The sequence below is a fragment of the Pelodiscus sinensis genome, chromosome 9, assembly GCF_052426305.1.
Source record: "Pelodiscus sinensis isolate ZL-2025 chromosome 9, ASM5242630v1, whole genome shotgun sequence".
NCBI lineage: Eukaryota > Metazoa > Chordata > Testudines > Trionychidae > Pelodiscus > Pelodiscus sinensis.
In genome coordinates this window covers 66,272,956-66,296,378 of record NC_143060.1, presented here as the reverse complement: position 1 = coordinate 66,296,378, position 23,423 = coordinate 66,272,956, and the positions used below count along the sequence as shown (strand labels likewise).

Sequence of the window (23,423 nt, the reverse complement as noted above, 5' to 3'; positions counted from 1 at the left end):
TCCTGCCTAGGGCAGGGGGCTGGACTTGCTGACTCCGGAGTCTCTTCCAGCCCTGTGGTTCTAGGATTCTAGGTGCATATTTCCCTTCCCACTGGGGCTACTGTTCAGCAGGGCCCAGCCCCGCTGCTCCCCCTTACCAACTCCCCAGGGAGGGGATGTAGGAACCGGAGTGGGGGAGGGGCTCAGAGGAGACCCGCCTCCTTGTTGCCCCAGAAGAGGAGCCAGGAAGGAACCGATTTCCTGGGCGAGGGATGCCACGTTTTGTCGGGCTCGAACTGCTGCACTTAGCCTGTTCCAGGCCATCCTCGCTGGGACGCGGGGCCGGACCAGCTTCTGGGCCATGGAACCCTCTGAACCCCACACGCGGGGTGAGGGACGTGGGGAAAGGCAGCGGCTCAGGCAGACGCGCTCTCGTACGCAGACCTGGGGTAAGGTTGGGAACCAGCTGCTGGGGGTCCTGCACAGCTGGCTATGACAACAGTTCCGGGAGTCTCCATCAAGACAGCTGTGGCATCAGGCTGGATTTGTCCCAGCAGCGCCTGTAGGCAGGGTTCCCCATTAGCCTGTTTCCTGGAGCGATTCAGGTGCCACCCAGCTGATCAGCAGAGTTCCTGTAGCTGGTAACAACTGTGTTTAGTGGTGGTGCACATCTGTGCTTGCCTTGGTGCATCTCACAAATTTATTCCACACATGAAAAATTAAAGGGAGCATTGTAGGGCTTGTATGACTGCACGCACGTCCCCTCGGGCTCAGTCAAGGGCCTGACCCAGCAAGAGGTTGGGGGCGGAAGGCAGCTCGTGGCCATGGGCCTGTAGCCAGAAGGCTGCCCACACTTGGGGGCTGCCTGCCTCAACGGCCAGGCCTGGGCCTTAGCACCAGCATCCTGCTGCCTCCTGAGCCTGGCGCTGCTCATGTCTCCGGCTCCCCACCCTGGGGGTGCCCTCAAACCCGGCCAATCGCCACCTTTCTATTGCTGACCTCCTGCAGGTCAATAATGGAGCCTGAACAGGTGTGAGCCAATTAGAGCAGGTATGCAAATAGCTGCCTCCTGATTGGCTTAATGGCAACTTTCCACCAGTATTTCTTGGGCCAAGCGGGATTGTTCTGGGCCATGCACGTCCTCCCGAGGTGGCAGCGGGAAAGCTGCTAGTGGCAAGGGGGCGGCCTCACCATGCGGTGACCCATGTAATCCCGCGACCCGGCACCACCCCCTCTACACCAGCCAGGGTACGTGACAGCGGCCTCCCCCACCCGCGTGTGCCCCAGCCGGCGGCTCCTGGCATTAGCCGCTGTGCATGGTGCTGAACGACGCCGCAGGGCTCGGCTGGCGGCCCGGCGCGGTGCAACGCCCCCAACCAGGCAAAGGCTCGCCCACTGGAGCAGCGGCTGAGGACCCAGCCATCCCTGCCCCCCGTTTAACTTGAGTAAGCTGCGCACGGGTGCCGGTGGGGTCGGGGGCCATGGCGCGGGCCTCGTGGGACAAGCTGGCCAATGTCCCGCCCCGGCCGTGAGCCCGCGACGCTGTTCCTCCTGCATGGCACAAATGTTAAAAAACCTGTTAACCCCCCCAGCAGCATGTCACCGTCCTCCCACAAGAACGCCCGACTCGGTTCACCAATGTGAGTCCCCCCCCACCCCCCCACACACACACACGTCAGCAGCTGCTTGGACTGTGGCCTAGGCTCAGCGGGCGCTGCCTGGTTGAAAAGCAACCGGCACGGTCAGCGGTCCATAGATAGCACAGCGCCCACAGCAGGTGGCTCGCCGGGTGGTGCACATCCACACATACAATTTGTTCCGCACATGGCTGGCAGCAAGCCGCCCCCTTGGTAGGGCCACAGTTACAGTGTGTGTGAGCTGACCGGGGGGGGGGGGGGGGGCAGATGGTGGCTGGCGATTGGCAGAACGCGCCTGCTCCATGCAGCAGCTATAGCCCTGCCTGTGCGAAGAGGCCTGGTTTGAGTACGGGGCTGTACAAACACAGGAGCCAATGGCCAATGGCGGCGGAGGAACATCACCAGCAAGGGGCAGGGCTGCACAGAGCGGGGGGGAGGAGGAGGGGAGCCCCCCCCGACCCCCACCAGTGACACCCACCTGTCAGAACGTGTGTGCGGCCTGCGCCGGGTGGGCCGGGGGGAGGGATTTTTATAGACCTGGAATTTGTAAGTGTCAGCACCAGGCACTTTTGAAACAGTGCCCAGTGGTGCTCAAGGGGGGCTCTGTGGGCGCCGGCTCAGCTCCCCCCTCCCAGCCGCCAAGGGTGGCCAGCGCCGGCTTCCCTCTGGCCGGAGGGGGGTGGCCCAAGGAAAAAGCAGAGCCAGAAGCAGCTTCCCTTCCCCCTGGAAGGGCCCTCAAGAGGCATGGAGGCTACGGCAGGACCCAGCGTAACCACCACCAGTTGGATTTGAACCTGGGACCTCTGACGCGTCGCATAGGCGCCTCTACCCCCTGAGCCAAAAGCCAGCTGGCTCCGCCCCTGCTGCAACCGTCTCTTGAGCTTAGCTGTTGCTCTGGTCCAGGTGCCACACGGGCCAGTGACCCGCCAGGCTGTGTCGACACTACGGCTGAATTCCCAAATAACACAGCTGGCCACAAAATGCATTTCGACATAGCGCGTCCGCGCTGACTCGCATTTAAGGCCCGTCAGAACTGGTTCCGGCAGGGCATCAGGTCAGACGTTACCTCGTGGCCAGGGCGGCCAGCAGGGCACCTGGGAAGGGCTGGAGGCCTCCTAAGCGTCCACACAGCACTAGTTTTGAAATGGCAATTTCGAATTTGGCGCTATTCCTCGTGGAAGGAGGTTTCCCAATTTCCAAATAAGGCCCCAGCTATTTCGATTTAATTTTGAAATAGCAGTTGGCTTGTGTAGACCCTGGGACAGTTATTTCGAAATACCGTTGCTGTGTAGACACACCCCTTAATGTGTGGGGGTTACACCCTCACCAGCTACCAGCCCTGCTAGCCGATCCACTGTCTCCCTGGCTGTAGGGTGGGGCTCTTTCAGAACAGGGCTTCTCGGGGGTGCCGGACTAGGGAGGTGCGCCCAGTGCTGCTTAGCAAAGGGCGTGGCTGACGGACAGGCCGTACGGCGCCGGGGGAGGGGGTGCCTGCTGGGAGCTGGCCGGGGTCCTCGCGGGACTGCCTGCGCCGGCGGGAAAAGGGAACGCGTGCGGCGGAACGGCCGGCTGGCCGCGTGTCGTGAAATCCCCCTTGCAAGGTGCCGCGTGACCCATGTCGCTTCCCCCCACAGGCCGGGGAGCGAGGCGCTCAGCCCCACGGAGGAGAGGGCGGGACAGAGATGCCCTGGGCCGCCTGCCATGGTTCTCTCTCACCTGGGGCCCGCCGGGGCACCGGGCGACCAGCCGCCTCTGCCCAGCCGACTCACGCTGCACCCGCTGGGCCAGGGGAGCTGCGCCGCGCCGGAGCCGCTGGCTCAGGTGGACCGGAGCCCGACGGCGCCCATCTCTGCAAGCTGCGCGCACTACAGCCAGCACCCGAACGCAGCCCCGTGGGCCCAGGGCACCGGGCCACCTGCCCCCAGAGGCCGCTTCTCCCCCGCGGCCGCAGTCACCGGGCTACCTGCCCCCGGAAGCCGCTTCTCCCCCGCGGCCCGGCCCTCGGCCCCAGTGGATCACAGCTGCACGCCGCCTCTCTCCGCCTGCTGGGCCACCTTCTCCAGGGACCAGAGCCTGACCCCGCCCTGGGAGGGAGCCAGGCAGAGCCCCGGGCCGCTTGTGCCCAGAAGCTACGCGGTGTACTCCATGGACGGGGGCGCCGGCCGGGATCCGCCCCTGCCCAAGACGTTCGCCGTGTACTCCCTCGAGCGGACCCTGTTCTCTCACCTGGACCCCTCGGTGCAGCCGGGCCGTGGAGTCCCGTCCATCCCCATCAGCTGTGCCGTTTATTCCATGGATAGCGCATCGGCCAGCCCGGCCCCGCCTGCCGCCAGTCCCCCGCCGTTCCCGCCGCTGCTGCTGGCCGTGTACCCCGCCGGTCCGCACGGCCAAGCCCCGCGCCTGGAGCTGCTGGCGCAGATCGACCGCAGCTGCACGCCCCCGCTCTCCGCCAGCTGTGCCGTGTACACGCGGTACTCGCCGCTCGACCCCTCCACCGGGCAGCTTGCACCGAGCCCGTAGCCCGGGCCAGCGACCGGCCAGGCCCTTCGGCTCCTGTGGCCCGGCCATGGGGCACCCCGCAGCGTGCCCGCCTCCCCCCGCAGGCCCTTTCCTCCTGCATCAGCCCCCGAATAAAGCACAGGCTGCTCACACATGTGCTCCGGCCCATTGGTCACCCCCACACACCGGCTGGGCCCCCCGGCTGCCAAGCTCCCAGGGAACCAAAGAAAGGGGCAGCCCACAGAACAGCTGGGCACCCCACACTTCTACTCCCCACCCCCGCTCTCATGGGCCCGTCAGGCTGCCACAGGGGCAGGCCACCAGGTCCTGGGCCCGCCTTGGACATCGAGGCTGGGTGCACCGTGGGGCTAGAGCTACGACCGCCCGCCCCTCAGGGCTACAGGGCCCTGCCTGTGGACCAGCCGGGGAGACCGTGGGCCTGAGCGCCCGGACTGTTTTGTATCCCAGCCCAAGGGGAAAGGCCCCCAAGTGAGCCAGGGCCCCGGGAATCACAGCAGTAATACAGAGCTGGCTCCCAACCCCCCCGCACATCCCAGAGTGCTCTGCGCCAGCACCAGGCAACTCCCGGCTCAGGAGCCAGGGAAGAGGGGCTGGCAAAGCACGGGAGAGAAAGTTCTGGCTGGAGGGGATCATGGGGAAGGGTGAGATCGGAGGGGCCAAGCACCGGGGTCCCTGCGATGTCCCTGCGCGATCGCAAGCAGCCCCATAACCCACGGCGGACGGGAACTCACCCGGGTGGAGGTTTGCCCTGGCAGGGGCCTTCACTTCCCACCATCGCTCAGCAGAGCGACTCCTGGTTAGACTCCGTCTAGTTCTGTAGCTCCTGGGTGTCCTGGGAACAGGCTGGACTAGCAGCAGGCCAGGCTGCCATTTCTAACAGAGGCAACTTGTTCAGGCTGGCCCGGCCGCCACAGGGTAGCACGAGCCACAACCGAGTTACACACGAAGGTCAGAGGCCTTGGTGTGGGGCTGCTCCGTCCCGGTGCCCCTTTCTAGGGCCCTTGTCTGGGAGAGACCCGGGTATGGTGCACTGCTCCTGCCGTAGACGTAGCTCAAGCCACTTCTGCAGGGGAGGCAGGAGAGAAAAATCCTCCCCCCCCACCTCCCCGAGGCACATGAATGGAGAATTTAAGATACAAGTTAAATCCCCCTAAACCTCTTAACGTAGCCAGTATTGGTTGCCCTGTTCATGCAGCGCATCCTTTCCTGGGTGTCTCCCACAGAAAAAGGCAAGGGGGGGAGAGGGAGAAAACTGACTACACATCGCTCGTGGCTCCTTCCACAGGGCACAACAGAACAGGCCACCAGCTTCCGCAAAAGCCGCCGCTGGGACCTTGGCTTGTTTCTTAATTGTGCAGTTGGGTCCCACGTTGGGGGTGATGGGCAGGAAGAGGAACGATGCTTTGCCAGGTAGCGAGCACGAAGCACCGGCCCCTCCAGCGGCCAGTTAAAACTCCCACGGGATGCATTCCCAACCCGTCCTCTCAGTGGCCTTGTGCTTCGGACGCGGTGCTGGGAGGTGGTGCAACGTGCAACGCCCTTCCCAGCACTGCAGCAAATTGGCCCCCGCGCAGGAGCTGGCACTCGACGCACTAAGCCCCGGTTTCTGGTGTAGAAGAGGTTCATATGACAGCAGCCCGGGACTGTGAAATAAGTACTTTAACGTTGGTCCTACTTTTCCTACTCTTGACCGTGCGTTTACATCACGGCCTCTCTTGCTTAGCCTGGCAAACCGTGATTTTGGGTCTAGGGTTTGTCGCTATGCCTAGCTCAGTGGCATCTGGATGCCCACAACTGTCGTCCTGCGCATGCTAGGGCCTGATCTCTAAGGGATCAGAAAGGAATTCTCCTCTCCTACTTTACTCCAGGAGGTGCAGTTGCCGAGTGGAGGGTTTACTTCATGCTCTTACACATCAGATCTCGGCCAAGATACCCGAAATGACGACCACCAAGAGGCAGTAGGGTAAAGCTCACGTCCCGCGAGTGCTTTGCTGGAGGTGAATAGGAGGGAAATGTGCCGTGAGGGAGGCGCACCGAGTAGAAATTCAACTGCTGTACATGTTCTCCCCGAACTGTAACCCACACCATCCATAGGGCAAACGAGATACAACACCCATCCTCTTCCTGTAGCAGGTAACCTAATGGAATATGAAATGACCGGACCCGTTATTTAGAGAATATTTTATTAGTTTCTGTAATCAAACCCATGTAAATAAGACCTTACATATTTAATACAGTGTAACCCCTGTACAAATGGAAAAAAAATTAAGTTGAACATTTCTAGACCAATATGGCTGTTAATTTCTGTACAATGCCAACTCACAGTACAAGTGGGATACTTTTTTCCAAAGTTGACATCACAGCTAAAGTTTCCAAAAATTCAAATCATATATATATTTATATAAAAAGATAACCAATAGCAATTCACTAGGCATCGATAGCAGCAACAGCCTTTCCAGCTTCTGCAGTTGTCTGAACAAAATTATACACATTAGACTTTCAGCATACTTCTTTCCAAAAAGTTAAACAAAAAACAGAAAAAACCAGCAAATTCTGTTATTGATGTGGTACCTGGTGCCTTTTATTAGCTTCTCAATCATTGTCTTGGAAGAAAACATTATTAAAAACAGCTCTGGTATGTCACAGTCACTACTACATATCATAAGCAGGTACAGGATATCTTACATTCACAGAAGTATCATACAGTACTGCCCTACAGCTAGATTACTAGAGGCTACAATTAAAAAGGCATTCTTTGACTTGATTCTACTGTCCAGAACACAGCTGGCAAGGAGGTGCCATGCGGCTCTGGCAGAAGAATGCACCTGTTTGGAGAAGGTTCGCTTTACTCAGTTTCTCTTTAATCTAGCAGCACAGTTCTAAGAGCTCACTGCTCGATACAGACACAAGCTGTTGAAAGACTACTGGCTTCACACAAGGAGAGCCAAACAGAGGTGTGACTATGAATGCAGGCTTTCAAATCCAAGGGCTGAGCAGCTGAGGGGTTGGGGGCATAGTTAGGAGCGGGTGTGCCAAGCAACACTTCATGGCTGTGATCTAAATACATCACCATGGCAAACAAAAGCAAGAGCAGTCAGACTGCCTTTGTAGGGCAACGTGACGCTGTGTGTCTGCTCCGGTTGATGCCGCGTGAAGGATAAGCTACTTTGGGTGACTTGCCAGTTACATTAATTACTGTTCCTTGATTGCAAACCAGCAGCATCTCAAGTCACCAACACCCCGCCCCCCCGGCACACCCCTTCCTCTGCGCAGCACTAGCTGTCTGCAGGCTGCGTGACCGGCAGCTTGTAAAAGATGAACCAGTAGCGGAGGAAGAGCAGAGAACGGATACAAGAGTCTCGTGTCTTTCCAGGCACCTCTCCCCCGCTGTGCTGGCTCCCGTTGTGGGTCTGGAGGGCAAGCAGATGCACGTGCCAAGGGACGCACATACGCTCCACCGAAAGCAGACCTCATGCTGTGGTAGGGAAGCTGCAAGCCCAAAGCGGCTGAGAGCTTTATTGGACCTGCAGCTGTTTTGTCAATGCCAGTGGCATCTGTGTCCCTGCATGCTGTCTGGGGCCAGGAGACCACGGCGCTGCCCTTTGGGTTACACTACAGCCGCATCCCCCCCAGCGTCACAGCAACGCAGCCTTTACGATTTGGTTTCTTCCGTCTTGATTGCCTGAGGTTTGATTGGTCCAGTCCGAACAGGTTTGGGGGCGGCAGCAGGCACAGGGGCGGGCTTGTCCTCCGCTTTGTCCGGGCAGACCCCTGGCGCATCCGGCATGGCCTCAGAGGGTTTGCTTCCGCTGTCGTCCGCCTTGTGCACCTTGCCTCCGATGGCCTTGCTCTGCTGCTGCTGCTGCTCAGAGAAAAACCTGTGTGTGGACTGAAGGACCTCGGCTCTCTGCTTTGCCTTAAAAAGGGGGAAAAGCCATTTACTGCATGTTCAGAGAAGCCACCTCTCGCAAGGGTGACATTTCACAGATTCACGGCCACTCCCCAAGAGAGTCACATCCTGCCCCCAGGCGGCCTCCGAGCTCGGACACTCCTCCGCACGCCACACTGCTGCGCTAGGCCCAGCTCCCGCCCCTACTTCGAAACACCTTCCCCGTCTGGGTACGCATGGAAAGAGTTGGGGGACCTGGAACCCCCTGGCCGGTTGATCCATCCCCAAGTCCAAGAGCTGTTTTTACAAAATGGTTAGGAACCGTGAAAACAGCCAACGACTCCTTCAGTCCCGAGTGTCCAACATCCCACTAACTCGCAGGCCCTAAATGGACAGGCTCCCAGCCCCCCCGCCTTGTCAGACACTGCGATTCCCACCCCACTGCTCCAGCACTCTTGTGACTCCATCCATACGAACAAGGGCTGCCCAGCTGCAGCCCAGCCTTTTTGCCACTCCGCCTGTTCTGAGCAGGGCTAAGGGAGAGAGTGGAAGTGGGCTTACACCTGACAGCCCTCCGTCACCAGAGCAAGAGCGGAGGGTTTCAGAAACAGTGCCCTGTCCGGATGCAAATTCTCCTCACCGCCGAAGCCATCCCTCTGCACCCGCACCAAGCACAGAGTGAAGGCACGTCTACGCTACGGAGATCGCCCCTCCGGAGGTCCATCTTCTAGGGGTGTAGTGTAGACGCCCCAACAGAGCACTGAGGGCAGCCCCCGGCGTCTGGCACTCTCGCAGGTCGAGGAGTAAGGAAAGCCGACAGGAGCACTCCCTGTAGCGTAGACGCTGCGGTGGCCTGGCATAAGGTAAACTGAATCCAGCCATGCCTTCAGCTGACCTGCCTGCACTAGCGCAGACCAGGCCTCACCGTACACAGAAGCTGTTGTCTGGCGTGTCTCAGGCTACACACACACTACAGCTTGAGTCCGGGGAAGTCGTGTTGTTCCAGGGTGAGAGCAAGCTGCCCCTCCTTCCCTGAGTGACATTAAATGACATCAGCCTTTTTGGACAGCAGCTCCTGCTAACAGCTCAATACAAGAGTGCGCTGCTATTGGCTTGCAGAGTCTGCACTAGCAGCATTACAGCTGCAAACACTGTAGGGACAGCTACAGCCTCTATTAGGGATGGAAAATCCCGTTCAATTGGTTAACCGGTAAAACCTGCGTACGGAGGCAGCAGCGGAAGGGAGGACCGCGTGTAACCGTTCACACTCTCATCCCTATTCACTAGTCGATTAAGCCTCATTAGTCAGACATCTGGAACAGCTGTAGCCCTAACAGGTCATCTTACAGACTAAAAATTGCGACAGTTTCAGGGAAGGACAGGGAAAGGACCTTTCTTGGGCATGGTGCGTTCCTTCGACACCCAGACACTGGAAGTGGCAACACAAATAGCAACCGGAGAAGAGATCCTGACCACTAAGCGCTATCCAGCCTGGTAACTCGTTCTGCAGAGCACCGGCAGATGCGGAGAATGGACTGTAACCTTACGGTGTCCCCACACAGACTCCCTGGGCCATGGCATGTGCCTCGTTAGGAAGGGTCCCAAAGTGCGTATAGATATGTACACGATTCACATAATCCACTACTGAAATGCAGCCACCGCTTGGGCGGAAAATGCCATCCGTTTAAAGCGTTCAACAGGAAACGAGGAATAGTACAGCCAGTTAAAATGACAGGGAAAACAATTTGCCCAAAGTACCAGAACTGGAAGCTGGCCGGTACATTCGGGGCTCAGCTGGCCACGCTAAAAAAACCCACAGGACATCTTGAGCGACCACGAATAGTCAGGACTTTGGTTTTACATCTGTCAAACAATGCAGCCTCCTGAAGCCAGGGCCTCAGCTTTCCCTCGAGAAGGGCAATTGTTTCATGGAGCCGTTGGTCACAAAACCTCCTGAGAACGGATGTCTGCGGCCGATCGCTAGCGCTGCAATTGTTTAAGCGGGAGCAGGGGCCAGTTGACGTCTGTGCTAGCACACCGGCAAGCCTGGACACAGCGGTTAAGGGTCCAGAGGCTTGGGAAGGCGCGGCACAGACACATTCCTGCCCTACGAGCTGTCAAGACTGAACTGGTGTTAACAGCACCGCTGTTCCAGATACTGACCTTTACGTCTTGTTCAGCCTTCATCGCAGCCTGGGCCTGAGGGCCTCTGACTCCAGGGAGGGATACACAAGGACCTCTGGCCACATGCGGTAAACGAGGGTGGCTCATAAGGCCTGTGGTCAGCTGAGGTGGCATCTGACTAGCCAGTGCCATTGGCGGCCTCTGAACAGGCGTTGGGAAGGTGTTAGTATGTGGGGCTCTTACCAATGGAGGGATCAGGTTAGGCTGAGAAAGGATCTAAGTGGGGGAAAAACAACAACAACAAAACAACCATTTAGCCATTAGAAAACTGCCAACCAGACATGTTGGCTTCTCCTTGTGGGTGGGGGGGGGGGGAACATGCCTGGTCCTCCATTAAACTAATGCCAAGAAAGGAGCGGGATTTTTCTCCCCCTGTTAAAACAGGTCATGCTTGGACACTAGGAAAAACATAAGCCCTAAAACGATGCTGCTGTGTTTCCAGCTGCACTAACCACTCAAAACGATAAAAAACGGGGAAAATATTGACAGGTTACAAAGCCTGAGGCATCACTCGTGAGCAAGTTTTCCCTGCAGCTGGCAGCATTTAGCGAATCCTTTCATGAAAAAAAAATCAAAGACAGATCCCTAAGTCCAAAGACTCCAACCAAAGAGACAAATCCTCCAAAGTTCCTATCGTTTTCCCTTCTAGCGGCGCAACGACATCCAGTTACAATCTGGCACGGTTACCGTTTTTAGGTGCTCATTGGAATTTGAAAAACAAATCACACTTTGGATTAATTTAGAACTGCATCTCAGACAAACGACTTAGGAATCTGCTTACGTTTTTAGGATCTGAAATATGCACTGGGACCCTTCGGAGATACTGAGTCCCCGCCCCCCCCCCATCCCTAGTCCGGACAGAAATGCGGTTGACTGGAGCTGTGTGGGGAAGCCTGAGGGCACCTTTTTGGACTGGAGTTACTCAACCTAGTGTTATTAAGTTCCTCACTTTTAAATGTGCAGACGTCCCTGAAAATTAACATGCGTGAAACACCAGAAAGCCTGCTTTAACTAGCAAGATTAAAGACAAGTCTGCATTTAACGTGAATCCAGTTGATTGATAAAGCACATTCTTTATTGAATGCAGGGCTCAGACTTTTAACCCGTCAAAATAAAAACTGCCCACCACAGGTGAGCTAGAAAGTCACAGGATTAACGGAGATACAGAAAAGCAAATCTGCATTCAGGAAGCCATCAGTTTCCCACCTGGGGTGCAAATTGTGCAGGAAAAGGCTGTGTCATTCTCAAAGGGGGAGCTGCGGACTGAAACGGCTTCTGGTAGACAATGCTGTTCATTTTATTGGACTGGTTGTTAGGACTTGTAGAAGCGGCCCTTGAAAAGAAACCAACACCAATTAGAGTCAGGACATTGCTATCACCGCAAGGATGCTTTGTAATCTGCACATATTCCCTAACTACGATCAGTGGAAACCTCAAGGCAAATGAAGCCAGAACCGGAGCAAGTTAATATGACAATCCAGAGGGGAACTGGCAGAACCAGAACCACGGACCAGAACAAGCAAGAACCTGGAAGGAAAGGCAATGTTTTGGTCACAGATATTACCAGGTGCCCCCACCCCCCACCCTTTTTCTCCATTCCAGTCCCATTGTATTCACACCCTGTTCTGCAAGGGCCTGTGACAGCACCAAGCACACCCACAGCACAGATGATACTCGGTTTCCATTTTGACCAGCTTTCTCTTGCTCATTCTTTTCTGAGACTTTTGTTTGCAGGCTGAAGTTCTCCAAATATGGGTGGCATTGTTAGCGTGTGAGGGGAACAGACACACCCCCACACCCCACCACTGCATTTTTTCCTGTTAACATTCTGCCCAACAAAGCCACAACAGATGACGTTTGAAAGTTGATTTTCTGACAGTGAAACCGTCTTCACTGAGGAGAACTGGTCTAGACTAGGAAAGGAGGGTTGCTTTGCTTTAAACACAAGCAACATATTTTTTGTTGACTGCCACCTGAGCTCTGATGCGGACTGTACGTGCATGCATGGTTTGATTAGTTTAAGTCAGTTTATTCTTACAATTTTTAACACAATGACTGCCTGGCTCTCGGCAGTCAGTCAGCATTACAATACAACCTCTCTCAGCCCGAGTAACCGGAAACAAACAAAAACTCATTCCAGAACCAGAACCTCTTCCGGAAATGCAACAGAGAGGTACAGTCTGAGGTCATTGCAATTTTCTCCTTGTAAGTGAATGACACCCAAAATCCTACTAGTTCCGAATTTCCAAATTGGCACATACCAGAAATTTAGTATGAAATAAAGGAGGTCCTCTCCTATTGCTACTTCTGATGTAATCCCAAATCTTGTTGGGATTTTTTTTTTTTAATTCAATTTCTCAGATGACCAATAAAAATCCCACAAAGTCTATGCCGTTTTCTAGCTTTTTCTACTCTATTAAATGCGTAGTCCTCAAGTCACACTGCGAAGAGGTGATAAGTTGTGTACCAGCAACAGAAAATCCATTTTAAGTAAATTTCCTTGCAAAACTGGCAACTTTTTCCCCTACATGAGCCAAAGAAACTTGCCAGTCTATGTAGTAATTTCAGAATTTAAGAAGAGTTTGTAAATCCTGCATTGAAGCACAAGATTCCATCAGAGACGCTGTCACTAGGTTTACTTTCTAAGATGTGAAATTTTAAGGGATTTAAGTCATGCCCTAGGTAATAATTTTCAGTCCGGGCAAGAGAGGTCTAGACTTAAGTAGACTAGCTTCTCAAACCTATTCCAGTGCCACCCCAAAGACTTTTCTACCACTAGTCTGTCTTTGGACCATGAATCCTCCGCCATGAATTGCTTCTACAAGAACTGTTCAGTTCCATACACAAAAATCTTCACCATTCCAGGGTAGTACCTTTCTCGCATAACTGTTAGGAGACTGGATGACAACCTGTAGTGTTGCTTCTGCTGTACACAGATTACTGATGGCTATTTTGAAGTATTCATAGCCTTCCACCTCATCCCCATTAACAGGGCTCGCGGAACTGCGGCGTGCCCTGCTCGCCAGCTGCGCTGTCCGGCAATCGGCGCATGCGCCGATCGCCTGAACCCGGCTCTTCCGGGTTGCAATCTACTCGCCCGTGGCGAGTCCTGCCCATTAACATTCATCTCTATCAAAGAATTGACTGGCTGTGCTCGAGAGTGCGGCTAGTTACAGTACTTAATACAAGCGCTTAGGAGGGCCCATTACCGGAAAGGACTGGAGGTTGGAGTGGTGCTTCTACCAGTAACTGGAGGAGTTCCTGGTTTAATGTCAATGCCGCTTCCAAAGGCCTTTAGATCCATTTCTGACATCTGGAGAAAAATTAACAACAGCAGCAGTTTAGCGGCGTTATTTCCAAAAGGGCAAAGTTACAGTGCTTTGTAAATATCCTGTACTTGTGGTTTAAATCAATGCAGCATTGTAAGGACAACCACAAATGGCCCATTCTATCAATGCTGCTAACACAGTGGAAGAAAAGCTAGCTTTTTTGCAACCGAAGAACTTTCAAGCACGTGGCTGTTCTTCCCGGCACGCAACTACTCCTCATACCCGGGAAGGAGGTTACACATCCTGTGAAGCAACTGGAGTCTGAGATGTAGACTCCCCCTCAAAGCTCCAACTTCAGAGGCACGTGTCCCATGTGTGCTCGATTACAGAGTGCCATTTGCAGTGGCCACTCGGCCTGCACACGTGCTACTGATCGCCTGAAGTCCTACACCGAAGTTTTATCAGGCTGCCCGTGTGAAAGCAGAACGGGGAACGGAGCACCCGACACCGCTCAAACAACAACAGTGAGTAACTTCTCAGAGTAGCCTCCCTAGAAGGGCTCCACTGCAGCCCTGTGGGGAGGGGGAACGGTGCTTTGGAGCTGAGTCAATTACAGAGGAAAGACCTGGACTGCCAACGCTACATCAGATCTGCAGACATCACTTCAAGCAGCGTCTGGAGACGGTATATACTGGAAGACCACGTAGCCGCGCAGGTCTCAGCATCTGGGACACTATGTAGTACAACCACTGCTGTCAACTGTGATCTTGTTCAAGCCAGGTCTTCTCACCATGCGAACACATCACGCTCTGTCTCACGCGGAGAGGGCTGAGAAAGAACCGATGATGGTTTACTCGTACAGCCCGAGGTAGCCTCCGTGCAAGTCGATCAATGGCGCATGAGCGGGCTGAGCGGACAGTGCGAGTGAAACTCTGCCACTGAAGGCACGAGGTGTACACGGGCACCTGAAATGGAGCACCCATAGGGACACTAGTCGAAGAACAATCGCTCCCTGGACGTCACTGCACAGGATTTCCGAGTCCGGAGTCTGTGTAGGAAAAAGGGATTCCTGACCTAGCCTGCGTTTTGGCCCTCAATCTGAGAGCATCGCATTCCGCCCACCTCAGCTGAGGTAGTGTGCTGACCGACAGACAGTACCCTAAGCATTAGTACTCTAGTCAGAGCTGTTCATACATGAAGAAAATCCATCAAATAAGCCAGCGATGGAGAGAAACCAGACAAGAATGTCCATGACCACACCTGAAAGTTGAACACACAGAAGTAATGTGTCACCCCAACAGCAGAATCCCCAAGCTTTGAGGGGAACAATGGATACATCCCAATCTTGTGAGATCTCTCCAACACAGCAGAATTACAAACAATTGTCCTTTAGAGATGCCATCAGCACCTTATTCCCATGGCTGGAGATGGAAAAGTCTGAGGCTTGACTAAACCCAGACAATCATTGTAGGCAGTATGCACAGAAAAACACCTGGTCTCCATCTAATAGCAGGGCTAGAAAGTTATTTCTGTAGCACAAACATGAGGGATAACACAGGAAAATAAACCTGTCACAGCTATTTCTAGTACATCTGTTGCCATGGTACCCAACAAGCGGGGACACGGCACCTCTCACCTTGACCATTATTTCTTTGTAAAAGGCATGCTCAGAGCGTACAGTAAGTCCTGGAGTAGAACAAACCCCACCTAGCAGCCAAGCCATCTCTTGCCTCGGACAGACTAGACAACACCCCTTGATAATTCTACCTCGTCAAGACCCCAAAGGCCTGGGGAAGGGCGCGTCGCTTAGGGGTGAGCAAGGCGCGCTGATTCCGAGAGATTCCGCCTCGACTCCACCCGACGTGACCTACCACTGCTGTCGGCGGCGGGGTTGAACACTGCATAATGCTCGGTGCTGAGTACAACGCCTCTGCATCTCCTGCAGGAGACACTTGCTTGCGAGGCCGGGCACAGAACTGTCTGAGCCAAAGATTATTTTTTTAAATGGCTATTTTTCTAGCTTGATAAAAAATAACCTCAGAAACACAAGCCATACTACTGCCTTTGAGCACAGCCTCAACCTGTGACCCCAAAGATGCCAACTGCCCCTTTCGTCACCCCGACGAGCCACGTCAACTACTTCACTGCCCATCACATCAGCAAGATCACCCAACTAACCCCTTATCCATGAACCAACCCACAATCCTCACCAAAAGCCCCAGCTGTCCCCTATACAACTGCCTAAGCCTCCCACCTTCTCCCAGCAGCTTTGAACATGCCATGGTGTATTGTAGTACAAAAATGGGGGGCGCACTGCCTCCATGTGCACAGAATTGGGAGCTCTGCTACTAGAGCGACTGGCAGAGCTGCGTGGGGCCGTCCTTCTCTTCCGAGTCAGTGCTTGAAATACCAAACGCATGGGCTGTGCAGCAGCACTGCCATTCCCATCGTATGTTACCCATCCCCGTGGGGACTGGTCAAACTTACTCTTAGAACCTGACTGAAGTGCTCAGGGTCAGTGCATCCAAGCGCTAGTGAGGGAAAGGCCCATAGCCCTCCGGGATAGACTGGAGGCTCCCTGAATTGGCCGGCTAGCTGAAAACATAAGGCTTTTCAAAAGTCCTCAGGTTCATGGCGGCCGGGAAGAGGGTTGGACACGCTGCATCCTGAGCTCCCAAGAGGCACTGCCAGCACCCTGAACCCTGTCCAAGTGAATGCTGTTCTCCCCTTCCTTCACTAGCATGTGATGAGTGACGTGCCAGGTCTCTCCCACTTGAGAACAGAGCCAGAGCCAACTTTTCTAATCTGGTCTCCATGAGATTTCCAGAGAACTCCCCCAGCACTACCAGTCTCTCTGCCATGCAGGTTCAGAAGCTGCAGGTCAGCACAGAGCTCCCCCTTCCTCTCTCAGAATGTATCCAAACGTGGTCATTTCTTCCACACGCTTGAAAGAGCTGTTCAGTCCTCATGATCCCAACAGTCAAACCATGAGTTAGCGTGCTGATCATCTGCTCTGTTACTAAAACCCCCTCTTCTCGCAGCTCCCATGTCTGGCCCTGTTATACAAAGGGCACCTACAACGTTACTCATCCAATCTGATCCTTTTAACGGCTCCTTCCTCCCAACCTCATCACTTTTGCCATCTCCTTCAAAGCCCTGGAGAACTCAACCTGACAACATATACGCTCAAATCTTGCCCCTGGGCTGTCTGATCTACCAATACCGCACAATGCTCCCTTTGCCCGTTTCTGCCCTGCTCCCTATGCATGGAGATGCTCTCGCCTGCCAAGCCAGCCTCATCTTATTAAAATCCCTTTCAGATGAACTACTCTCAAAATGCCACACGAAGGAAGTGAACGACAGCAGCAGCAACTGCCTCCGGCCCCCGACTGAGCTACCAATATACACACAGGGCGTGAAGTGCGCAACTCTTGTCCTAGTGCCACATTCCTTTCAATGGCTAACTAGCCTCCCTCTGTGTCACCCCACGCCGAAACCCATCAGCAGGACACGCACCTCGGATCTTACAGGAACCCGCCCACGCGGCTCAACCCTGCTGTGCAAACCAGCCTGTGTTAGCCAATGGACCATTTTCACTCTTGCGAGACAGGCCTGGCCCCCGATTTACCTTTCCAGTAGCAGCAATCATGCTGTGCGGAGCTCCAGCGGGGATCAGCCCCCTGAACGGCTGGCTCACTTGTGCAGGCCTGCTCATATTCTGAGCCTGAGCTTGCGGTGGGGCATGCTGCAGTGGAGGCTGCAGAGACTGGGGTAGAGCAATTAGGGGCTGCCCTGTGGATCCAAAATTGGGCAAAGAAAGCTGAGAGCCGGGCAAAGGTACAGTCACCTGGAGAGAATATGGAAATATCAGTAAGAGATACAAGCTGAATCCCTGAACTCCATCAAGATTGCTTTGGCATTACATTATATTGCACTTATTCAATGAAAGCATCACCCAGAGGGATGCAGGCAAAAACCACTCTCAACTTTTTAGGCAGAAATTCTGGAATTAGTTCTTCGTGCATTTGGATAATTTGAAATTTAGGAACAGGTTCCAAAGGCATCAAGTCACAGAGTGGCTCATAACAGTACCATCACGGCAAAAGCACTTCACAGTACAAAGGTAAATGAAACTAACGGATCGTTACAAGGTACTGTAGTTACATAAATGGCAATTTTCTGGCACTCCAAGCTGGCTGCTGGGTATCAGAGTGAGGCTTCACTTGCCAAAGGGGTCACAAAGGGTGAGTTACAGTTAAAACAGAAATGGCAGACTGTACTAGTCAGCCACCTAGGACACCTCTCATTATCAACAGGTCACTGTGACCAAATGTGAGCGCACTGCCTGATGACCGTGATCAGGACCTGAAAATTAGAGGATCAGTAGCTTAGTTTTTACATCTCCTCATCTGTTTGTATGGTGCACAATCATGAGACCCTCCCACGTCACATACCAAAAATGAAGACTGTATTCTCTACAATACAGTAAGTCAAGTCTAAATCAAGATTTACTGTAAGCAGCATAATGTGTTGGTTACCGGTAGCTATTTTGCCAGGGTCTACCCAAACTTTTGACCTCCAAAGTCACTGGATATTACTTTTTATGATACTTTTGAATCTACCAGATGGAGTTTTCACTGTTTCAATAGGACTTAAAAGTATTACTCAAGTCTGTAGAGGTCTTCCCTCATTCACATGGTTAACATTTGACAGACTTGTCATAAACAGACAGTTGTTTGCGTATGTTACAAATGTTAGAAATAGCATATAAAATCTAAACCTTATGTTTTCAAAATGTGAGCCACATCCGGGAAAGAATCGGGGTGCAGAGACTTACTGCAGGTGGATGAAATTCGGCAGTCAGCCCCCACCCCCTGCACTACATGGTACTTGATTTGCAAACATGCCACAGCACTTGCACAAGACAAAAACCCCAACAAATGATTCTTAATAGAATAATCTTAAATTCCTTGGAAGTACTCTGGTATCACTTACGCCTTCAAAACTGGGTAGAGCTACAGGGCCCAAGGATAAGAATACATATACACAGATAGTGTCACAGGCTACTGCTTGCAAACAATCACATTTGCATGTTTGGGGTACACATACTGGTCCCCCTAGAAATGTGACCTCATACATTTCTGCTAATCAGGGAGGAGCCATATGCCACCACGAGCAAACAGGCTATTTTGTGTTTCTGCTTTCAAAGTGCTATAATTATTTGGCTCTCTGAAGGGTATTACCTCTGACTTGTCGCCATGAAGACAGGAGATGCTTGTACCACTTATGTGTTATTATGTAGAGTGCTGCTTCTACTGTCGCAAGTGAGAGTGACATAGGAACATTTCTGCCACACACACAATGCATGTTAATGACTCTGTGTCTATCATTTAATTTTCTCGTAACCTGTGTCACTAGTCTGCAAATTCTCAGCTCTAGGATCGTGACCACAATATCTGCATTTTCCCATTTTTAATTATGCCATGCCAGAAAAATAATAAAAAGAAAGGCAATTTGGGAAATTTACCATGCCATAGTTTACCTGCTGAAGAGCACTGGGAGACTGAGCTGTATTATAGAAATTGCTCTGGCCAGGCTGTTGGACTTGTCCGGAATATAGACTTGAAGCCTGGGTGAGAGTAGCCCTGGCCTAGCAAAGAAAGATTAACAAATTACACTGGGGTACTGTGACATTACTAACAAGAAGAAGGGTTACCAAATGTGACGAGCACAGCAACGTATTCCAAATTAAGTCAAGTCAATTCCAAAACTGCTACAGTGTAAGTCTGAAAATTAGAGAACATTTTAATTTGAGGCGAAGCCTCCGTTTCAGCTTAAAACAATCCCAACTCAGGACAGTTGTGTTGTACATTCTATAGGTATCTTCAAACGACTTGGCTTGTTTCAAGTGATTGGGAACGCTGGGGCACAAGACAGACTGGACAAAGGAACCATTAAGATTTCCCACAATCTTGAATCAATTCTACCTAGATATTCTAGAGATGGCAGATCAGAATACGGACAAAGCCAAATATTACAAAGATCTCCAGATTTCATGAATTTCAGTGTAAATACAATTCTCAGTTACCAGGTTTTTGGCATCTCCCCAACCCTTGCTGGAGAGAAGAAGCCAATACACTGTGTCCAATACAGTCCAATACACTGTGTTTATAGTATTCAGATATCAGAAAATGCTTCCTGTGTTCCTTACATACTAGTCCTATATGCTCCAACAAAGGCTACAGACGTCAATTCGAAAATCATTCTTACCTGGAGAAGATGAGTATCGATGAGCTGCGAGCCTCCTAGCCCTGAAGCTTGCCCAAGCTGATGTTCATACAAAATGGGAATAGGCTGAGTATTAGAAGTCTGCTGAAATGCAAGACTTGATTGTGCCTTTGCAAGTTCTTGGTGCTGCACTGTTGGGAAGTTGTGTAAGGCTGTGCCAGACAGAACGACTGGCGATGGCTGAGACAGACCACTTTGCATAAAAGCTTGCTGCGATCTATAAAGGGTGAAATTGTGCATTAGCCTTCCCTTTTCATTAGATACACAATATGAGAAAGTGCCTTTGGAAATATAAAAGACAAACAATCCTTTCATAACAAACAGACTTAAAATTGAGCACTTGATGTTCAAAATGATTCCACTGAAGACAGTGTGAACTGCTGGGAGATGGTTCTGAATGTATGAGAGTCACTGAATGTCATGGAGTAGAACTTTTTTTTCAAATATTTTAAATTCTTTAGTATTCAAATATACTAAGCTAGATTGACGAAATATTAAAATTAGTTGCACTTCCCCACGTGAAAGCTGTCTGCCTAATGATTCAGGACAAAGACTGAGAAGTAGAAGCAGAGGGAAACACGACAGCCTTTAGTAGCAGCTCCTGGGCTTGAACAAGTGTTTGGCTCTCTTCACCACAGATGACCAAGTACATTCATTTTTGATGCCATACTACTGACCACTTAAGTCACTGGGCACCGATGGGTATTTTTAACAACTTACTTTTGGCACTGTCTGAGACAGACGGATGGGAACACGGCCCTTTATACTGAAATTAGGATTTGTTTCCTCGCCCATTCTCGCCATACTGTTCATTTTGGGTTTTCCACATGAACCCAGCAAAGCACTACCTAAAAGCATCTCTCAGCCAACAAAGACTAGCGGCTGGTTTCTTAACCCCACTGGAAAAATTGGTGTTCGTTTTAGGCAAAGGGGGGAGCCTCACTAGCATGAATTTAGGATCTGCAGAATAGAAGTTCCACTCCTGTGCACATGGGACTCATGAAGTCTCAGTGAAGTGCTTAGGAGAGGCAGGAGAATCAGCTGTGGATTGATGGACACTGAACTTAGGTGTAATCTTTCAAAATATATTCTACTGTGTTTATTCCCAATAGCTGCCATCTCATGTTGACCACAAAAGCATCCAAGCTTTTGATGTAAGCAAGTATGTGATGGCGACTTCTGCCAACTTCCATGGACATTTTCAACTACATTTTGTCTGTCACAGATTTAGTGACATTTTGCATGTGTGATGGAGTAAAAAAAAAAGGGTGAGAAAAATCAAATGTATAACAAACGCTAGCTGGTAGGTTAACTAGGGAGAAACCACAGTATTTCTAACATGTAGCAGGTTTTATTCTACGTCACCTAATGGTCCCTAAGCTTTGTAGCTCATTTCAAATCTCTATTACTTGATCTCACTTCTGTAATGTACAAACTAACAAGCTTTTAAGAGTTGCTGTTAAGCTTCAATACTGGTCTGAAAAAGTGGAAGTGGTGAAAGAAAGGAATACGACAACGGGCTGATCTCGTGTTGCTTTTCCTTACTAACGCAGAACCATTTACCGGTAAGGTTGTAAGGAGGAGTTGAACAATTCTTGAGCTTGGGAAACAGCAGGTGCTGCCCCTAAACTCAGTTGGGCTTGATGTTGTCCTTGTAGAGGTGCATAGATGGGGATGGGAATTTGCTGAACGGAAGCAGGCTGCAACAACAAAAAAAAATTAAATAAATACCCAGGTGTAGAACAGTCACAAAAATCTTGGTAGATGAAAATTGCCTTGGCAAAACCCATAAGGGGAAAAATGCCCTGTACTTAACACGCAATGGGAAATTAAACTCAAAAGTAGTTGCACATCAAATACAAATGCTGTATAAGGAACACATGACAACTTTCTAAACGGAACTAAACTTTACAGAAGCGTTGACAGCTTTGCTCATTTGCATGCTGTCACAGTTCACATTTTGCTGAGGCAATCAACGCAGCTATTTAAAGTTAATTTCCATCTAAATATTTGTTATGATACAAACTTCCGACATCTGATTCTGATGACCACCAATAAAACAGAAAAACCCAACAACTGTGGTCAAAAAATTCAGAACCATCACAGATGTGCAGTTGCTATAATAGAGCAGCAAATAAGACAAATCAGCAAGCATAACCATGACAATGTCAGCTGAACAAACGATGTGCAGTATATTTATTAAATGTAGGTTACTCAGTTACTTCTCACAAGTGTTGCTTTAAAAAAAAATCTAGCAACCCTTGAACTCTATGGAATACACGCGTTCTTAATATCTGATCTTCATCCCTCATTCTGAGCAACTTTAGTCAGATAGTCCATCTGACTTGAGCACTACTGTATTTCTTTATAAACCAACACCGAGAGTCACTTGGACTCTCTCAAGCAGATGACGGAACTTTACAATGATAAGAGGGAAATCAACCATTGGCACAAATTACAAAAGGAGCTGGCTGAAGTCTTGAGGCTGGACCCTTTTCCAAATGGTATGTTAGGATTCACCCCAGGAAGAAACACCAAACTGAGCATTTCTGTGACGAACAAGTACTCTTGCACAAAGCAGTACATGTTGGAGAATATGAGCTTCTACTGGAATACTTCTCTCTCTCTCTTTCCCTCCTACAACTATCAGGTCCGCTCATGTTACAACAGCTTTCCAATGAGGGTTCAGTGGGATGAATCCCCAAATACCTGTGACAGTCCGGGTTGGAAACCTTGCTGCTGAGCCAGGGACGGTGGAGCCAGACGGGCATGCTGAGTGCTGAATAGGTGGCTTGTGTCCATGTAGAAAGCTGGGATCTGAGCTGCAGGACCTCAGGAAAATATGAAAGTTAGTGTCTGAACGCAAAACATTTTCCTTCTGGGCAGATTTCCACGTCGTGCTGGAACTGCAGCCAGAGAAGAAGTTTTCTCTTTCATATATACACACTGGTTAGGTTAACTATTTGCCTGTTAGCACTGGGCGAGGAAAGGAGGGGAGAGAACAGATTTTCAGGGAGCTAGCGAACAGGAGAAGTTTGAGAGGGAATTCTCCAGGTGAAGGAGGAGCAACTGCATGACCCCTGGAGTGAGTTGGCTGTGTTTGCTCGCTTGAAGTTTATCATGGGGTCCATTTAGAAGCTGTGTGCTGAGTCTAATGGCCTTCTAGGCAAGGCTGAAAGCTTCCCAAGAAGGCTCTAGCCATTCTTGGATCTTGAATCCCTTGACGGGGGGCAGAACCAGCTCAGGGAAAACAGGGATTAAAAAGCTCTTAAGAGAGACTGGAGCAGCTAGCGAACCAGAGCAGCAAACAGAAGTTTAGAGGGGGAACATAAGCAGATACCCCTTATAAACAGTCTCTAAACTTGGGCCAAGAAAGCCTGCTCCCCCGCAGTAAAAATCCCAAACCACAAAAAGCCACCCAGCAAGAGCACAAGGAATGCAGGCAGAAGTCCAGCATCAGAGGGGACTATCCAGTATTTTGTCCTGAAAGCAGCAGGTGGCAGTGGCATGCATTTGGTATAGGCAGCTCCCAGGCTCTTGAAACCATTGGCTGAACTGAAGGCGCTTGAGGGAGACAGACGTACATAGATGAGACTTTCTGGGACCACTCCCAGTCTGGTAGTTTCTGGGCTGTTGGAGGGAAAGTCTCAAGGAGGG

The 23,423-nt window shown here is 51.5% G+C and overlaps 1 protein-coding gene across 19 annotated transcripts in view; it reads right to left on the bottom strand.

The window, feature by feature from the left end:
- Positions 1 to 6,302: 6,302 nt before the first annotated feature.
- The window catches only part of PRRC2C (proline rich coiled-coil 2C), an 85,420-nt gene continuing 68,299 nt past the window's right edge, over positions 6,303 to 23,423 (bottom strand). For 10 of the 19 annotated variants that reach the window (XM_075937009.2, XM_075937015.2, XM_075937020.2 and 7 more), the window contains 8 exons: positions 22,476 to 22,597; positions 21,330 to 21,466; positions 19,749 to 19,983; positions 19,006 to 19,128; positions 17,107 to 17,325; positions 13,419 to 13,522; positions 11,416 to 11,542; positions 6,303 to 8,052 (listed from right to left, as the gene is read on the bottom strand). In XM_075937009.2, coding sequence (XP_075793124.2) covers positions 7,789 to 8,052; positions 11,416 to 11,542; positions 13,419 to 13,522; positions 17,107 to 17,325; positions 19,006 to 19,128; positions 19,749 to 19,983; positions 21,330 to 21,466; positions 22,476 to 22,597 — 1,331 coding nt within the window. In that variant the 3' untranslated portion in view covers positions 6,303 to 7,788. Of the gene's footprint in view, positions 8,053 to 10,188; positions 10,426 to 11,415; positions 11,543 to 13,418; positions 13,523 to 17,106; positions 17,326 to 19,005; positions 19,129 to 19,748; positions 19,984 to 21,329; positions 21,467 to 22,475; positions 22,598 to 23,423 lie in introns of all 19 variants that reach the window. The other 9 variants (XM_089780626.1, XM_075937017.2, XM_089780627.1 and 6 more) reach the window with 4 other exon arrangements.